Source organism: Notothenia coriiceps, unplaced genomic scaffold, assembly GCF_000735185.1.
Source record: "Notothenia coriiceps isolate Sejong01 unplaced genomic scaffold, NC01 NC01_scaffold00007823, whole genome shotgun sequence".
NCBI classification, from domain to species: Eukaryota; Metazoa; Chordata; class Actinopteri; order Perciformes; family Nototheniidae; genus Notothenia; species Notothenia coriiceps.
In genome coordinates, this window is record NW_011340524.1 from 72,812 (window position 1) to 78,811 (window position 6,000).

The 6,000-nt window shown below is 42.1% G+C and overlaps 1 protein-coding gene across 1 annotated transcript in view; it reads left to right on the forward strand.

Annotated features, from left to right (window-relative positions):
- The window catches only part of hdac4 (histone deacetylase 4), a 71,937-nt gene extending 67,949 nt beyond the window's left edge, over window positions 1–3,988 (forward strand). The window contains exons 24-26 of the mRNA XM_010769810.1: window positions 1,088–1,172; window positions 1,391–1,532; window positions 2,760–3,988. Of these exons, the coding sequence (XP_010768112.1) occupies window positions 1,088–1,172; window positions 1,391–1,532; window positions 2,760–2,799 (267 nt within the window). The 3' untranslated portion in view covers window positions 2,800–3,988. The remainder of the gene's footprint in view (window positions 1–1,087; window positions 1,173–1,390; window positions 1,533–2,759) is intronic.
- Window positions 3,989–6,000: the final 2,012 nt, after the last annotated feature.

Consider the following 6,000-nt stretch of genomic DNA (forward strand, 5'->3'; position numbering starts at 1 on the left):
ACCCAATGTAAATATATGTCTGTGTGCACGCACCTCTGTACGTTCCTGTGTGCCTTATGTAGTCTATCGTGCCACAGCAGGATTAAAGTATCCCTCTCCCCAGACTGCCTCTTCCCTTGGCCCCCACTGACCCCTCCCACACACTATTTGTTTTAATTTAAGGAAACTTCCAGCCTTTGCTAAGCGAGACCGACCGACGATTACTTTTTTCTTTTCTCTCTGGCATCCTACTCCCAATGCTCTTGCCAAAACCTTTTTTCTTACAATCCGTGTATCTCTCTAAATGTTTCTCAGTTGGGCCTTTAGTCCCAAAAAAAAGGGTGCGTGTCGTCTGTGTTTTGAATGTTGATCTGAATGGGCCCGTTTGACATGAAATGGGATGAGAAAGTGTCCTATGTGCAGTCGGCCAATGGGGAAATTGAATCATTCCGGGTTGGAAAGGCACATTTGGGAATAGCCCTGTTTCCTCTGAATTGTGGCTTGGAGAGATTCAGAGACTTGCTCCCTGTGGTGTGTGTGTGTTTGAGTGTGTGCATGAGTATACATGTGTTTGTTTGAGCAAGTAGGTTCCCATGTGTATGCATCTGTGCACGCTTGTATGTTTCCTCAGAGTGGGAGACAGTACAAAGCACATATTGTAGTTGGTGTCAAAGAGTAGGAAAGCTCTCGCTGAGTGGGAGAAGGTGTGCATCTGCAGGCTCTCTTTCTATTGTGTCAGCAGCTCCAGCTTGTTCCCCACCTCTCGAAGTGATTCAACACCGGGCTGTGGTCCACATCCAAAAGTGACCCTTTAAACCAGGAGGGAACCACGTTAATTCAAGAGAGGCTCCTGCTGTGATTTGGAGCAGCGTTTCTGAACACCTGTCAGTCACATTCAGAAAAACACTTATCTGGCTGTATTCAATGTATCTAAAAAAAGCCTTTAGTAATTTAATACACCTAGCTGATGTTCCCAGTGGGTATAGGTTCAGTGCCAAGTTGTCCGCCCTGCAGCAGCTACATTTCAGTGTCCTAAATATTCTCAAAAATGTGCTTAATGGATTATTTCATTGATTGATAGATTGATCTTATTTTCTGTTTGTTTCAGTTGGACCCCATTCCTGACGAGGTACTTCAACAGAGACCGAATGCCAATGCTGTCCACTCTATGGAGAAAGTTCTTGAAATACAAAGTGAGTGGATTAGTTACACAGAGACAAAACATTAATCATCATTTTTGTGATTTGACCTTATTGAATGATATTTGGTTTAGGTTTTCGATGGATGACTGTATCTGTGCATATGAAGTACTATATTCCCGATGTAATACCTCAAGAGCCTCTCTGTGGTGAAGTGGCCCATGATGCACAGCGGTACTAACCAAGTTTTACCGTGTTCCGGTCTTTTGTAGGTAAATACTGGCGCTCACTGCTGCGCTCCGCCTCGACACTCGGTTGCTCTCTGAGCGAAGCCCTTCGGTGTGATGCAGACGAGGCAGAGACCGTCTCAGCTATGGCCTCACTGTCTGTCGCCAACAAACACATCGGAAAGAGGTATACGGTCTTATCCATCTCAAGTTGTTCCCAATGACTGGTGATCCTTAGTTCAAGTTTGAAGGAGTCATTCAACCTTTTTTTAAATAAGCACATCTCTTTCTTGCTGTGAGATAGATATTTAGTTCAGTGCTAATCAGAGAGATAAAGAGGTGCTCTCAGATGTTGTATATTGACAAGGGATGTTATTGTGGATGCTAAGCTAACAAGCTGCTATCTAAATGTATACGCTACAGCAGGGGTCGGCAACCTTTTTGATATGAAGTGCCATTTAAAAAAATAACATCTGATTAGTGTGCCGACGTTCGTGAACTGTAAATGGGGGGGGNGTTGGATTATGACAATGCGCAAGTCATGCTTTCCAGAATCTCACGGGGGGGAGCCTCGCAGCGGGGAAGCTGTGGACCTCTGTCGCCTTTCAGCGCAACTTGCATGATGCCGTTTAAACAGGCGGCTCGGTTCACTGACGGCCGGACGTACTGTGATTCTCCAGAACACACAGTTGGCCAGTCCGCCCCTGTGTAGCATATTATTTTCGATGACAGATGAGCAGATCGCCACTGGGCTTTCAACTAAAGACACCGCCATGCAAAAACTGCGGCATGTACAGCTCCTTATGAGTACTGCAATGTGTGAAGTGCGCCACACCCCTGGTCGTTTCACCATCATGAAGGAAAGCAGCAGAAAGTCGACTGGAGTTAAAGAGAGCGGGGCCTTTAACTTCTGCTGGGGGAGACGCGCTCTGCCGGCAGTCTCGTTCAGGATCCAAAAACACAGTTTAAATATTTGTGCTCACTTTTTCCTAGTGTGCCACTGGTTGCCGATCCCGCGTGCCAATGGTGGCACGCATGCCAGGGGTTGCCGACCCCTGCGCTACAGTGATGATTATCTTTTTATCTAACTCGTCAGGAAAGCAAATAAATCATATGACAAATGCTTAATGTAAAACAATGACAGAAAAAAGTGAGAAATGTTGTGTGCTTTAGATTTGAAAACACATAAATGTTGGTAACAAGGACTGTCAACTTTTGAAGTGTTATGTGTGTTCCATTAAGTGTCCTTTTGAGAACAAAAAACCTTTGTACATAGCCCCTAACTACCTTTCTTTTCACTGTAGTTAATGTATTTTGTATTATTTTCTATAGCATTTACACTCCTTTAAAATATACAGTCATGGTACTGTAAGCAAATCTTTTCATAACATTGTCTATTTGATCTTTTTCCCAGGGCTGAAGAGGAACCAATGGAAGAGGACGCTGTAATGTAAAGAAAAATCCCTAGCCTTTGACCACTCACACCAGTCTTTATCTTTGACAGTGTCGTCATCCTGTCAATTGAAATGCCACTCCTATGTCTCCCGCCTGCCACACCAAGATGGCATCTTTTTATGAGAGAGAACTAGCAGTGGCACTCAATGGAAACGGAACACTGAAGATGAGCGATGCATTCGCTGATCAGCAGTGCACAGACTGATCAGCATAAATGTGTTGTCTCTTGGATTTAAGAGGATTGACTCAGCCATCCCGCAATGACAACCTCGAGTGCCAGTGCTTTTAAAACAGTCGGACCAATACACGTCGTTGTCTACTTTTCCTATTGTTCTGTTTTTTCTGTGCTTTATCGTCACACTTTCATTGAAAAACAACCCTGCTCTACGGATGGATCATTCCTGCTCTTTTAAGATATCCGGATAATTGGGACAAAGTGTTCACATTTGTTGCCGTTTTCCCTGAGGGGTTGAAGATAACATTATGGAAAATGTCGGCGATTCAAATGACTGACAGTGAAAGACGTTTGTGCCTTTTTTTTCAAACCTGGTGGATTTTTTCTTGAAAGAGCTTTGCCTTAAATAACAGGTTTGGGAAGAAGTCCTCTCTTCTCCCCAACTCCTTCAACTTTTCTATCTTGGCAAGACATCCGATGCCTGCATGTTGTTGGCACATAGACCTTGGCATGTTTACCAATATTTCCCTGCAGCCTACTGTCTCTCCCTTTGCATTCATCTTTCCTTTATTGCCTTCATTTGAATGATGGCATTGTAGAAGGGAGTTCTCCGCCACAAGTTGGAGGTGGTTCACTTAGAGGAAGTTAGTAGTAGTTCTATGTATCAGAAACCTGAGTAAACAGCTTGAAGGGCTTCCTCAGACAATCTTGTCATTCAAGCTTAGGTTCCAATCAAGCTAAACTTCTACTCGGTTACATTTAGGTAACAAAACTGTTATGTTGGGTAAAAAAGTCACGGTTTGGCTTTGAAAAAGTAAGTTAGTTGGATAATTAAGTGAAGGACGTTAGTAACAAAAAAGGTCCGCTTTGACTCTGGTTTCACAGAGGACCCAAACTGTGGGCCTCTTGGATCAAAGTTCTGTGACACATTTACCCATGAATTAATACTTCCTCCAAAGGCAGACTTCTGCTGACTTCCTTAAGAAACATACTTGTAACACGTTAAAAAAAAACCTGGGGAAAATAAGTGTCACTTAAAACGTATTAGACAATGCAGTTTCGTTGTAGGGGAATGTCATGTTTAGGGAACCACGCTGTCTGTGGATCAGCATACATGTTGCATCAATCAACTTTTTCACCTTTCTTACATCGCAGCTGATTCAGTCTAATGTCGGGAGGTGCAGGGATGCGAATGTGCGCCCAAGTGACGCGGCATTAGAGTCTCCTGCCAATGGCCAGAAAGGATAGGTACATCTTAATCACAATGTACTGCACTAAAGCAACAGGACTTTAAGTCTATGTATATACTGTATGTAGTAAATACACAACATTAAACCTAATAGACTTTCTCTGTTGAGTCAAACCACTTTTTTTACCTAATAACCAGTTTCTCGTTTCTGAGATGAATGAGGGAAATTGAGAAATTATTCTCATATGGGCCAATTTGTTGAACCATCCCTCTCTTTAAAACAACGGTGTCTCCGTGGTAACAATGACCAAACCACCTGGGATTTTCCAGGGGGGTGTTCCAGCCCTGCATGGGCTCCCACAGCTGGTTTAACATCTGCAGTTCCTTGTTAAGCAACATCTGCTGCCCACATGTCAGGTACTATGAGGCAGGTGTGTACATATGTTCATACACAGTGAAGCAAAATATGCTTTTTTAAATATTCGAGTGGATACACATGTTCTTTATTTTTTTTATGTATTTATCATCCTTTTCTCTTGACCAATGACCCGGCTGGTGGGATAAGCCCATGCATAATGGGCTTCCAACAACTTTGCTGAATCTTCCTCCTCCTGCATCTGAACGCTTAATCACATCTGCATCACAAATCCGTTAAAAACACCTTAATACTTAAGAAAAATAAATAAAATATTGGCTAGTTTCCTTATACTTAAAGCTTAATAATATTGAGTTCTATACCGACTATCAGTGCTGCTGGATAGCTACATTTGGTTTTCCGTTTTTGCCCAAATTACACTGTAACCTAATCCCAGTGTGCAGAAGTGGACTTCCTGTCTGTAGCCATTCCTCCAACTTGTGTTTATCCCCTGGGATACTGCTGTCTCCCACCTTTATCCCTCTACAAACTAATCATTTTTCATGTGTCTTTTCAGTGAACAGACACAGTGCTGTTGTGTTTACTGTTGTTTACTGTACATAGGACATCTATCTGAGTATTCCTGCCACACACATTTATCAATGACTACTTTGGTTAATTCTCTTTCCTCTCACTTTTGTTGCCCTTTCATTGAACTCCTTTTATACTTTTTTAAATGTTTTATTTCCTTCCCCCTCTCTGTCTCTGTTACATTGTAAAGCTGACATACTTCACGCATGTGAAGATCCAGACTCTGTTTTTAGCGGACATCACATGACTGTGTTTTCTGGGTTTTTGCGGGAGGGTTGGGATGCAAATGTTTCTACTTTGTATGATGATCGACAATTGTGTATTTACTGTCTGTTCATAGTAGATTTATATATAAAAGAAATGAGTATATTATATATTATATCTATACATACTGAAATACTATGATCTTGTTTTTGAAGTTGGTATTGAAAAACAATACTTACGGTCAACCCTTTTGTAGGGTGTACCTGAAAGCACCGCTGACTGTCCTTGGTTACGTGTTGATAAGCATTTTTCTGGTTGTCTTTTTGTCTTTTCACACTGATGACTAGTATTTGGCTTTATCCATCCCACTGGTACCAGAGAGCTGCTACAGTAGGGTGCCATTGCTCTCCGCTCAGCCTCACATCCAGGCACATGTTCCTGCTTTTGAACCTTTTGATGCGTCTAGATACCATTGTAGAGCTACCTTTTAAAGTTTCCGTAACTTTAAGAAATGTGAGACAAAATTCTCAATCTGGATTCAACATATCTCAAAAAAGTAGTTTCTCCTTTTTGCAAATCCATCCACTGAAGAGAACAAAAAAAACAAGACGACATTATATGGGTGGACAAATTGAAACACCGCTATGAGCCCTAAATTAAATCCTACATTTTTAACAATGTCTTTG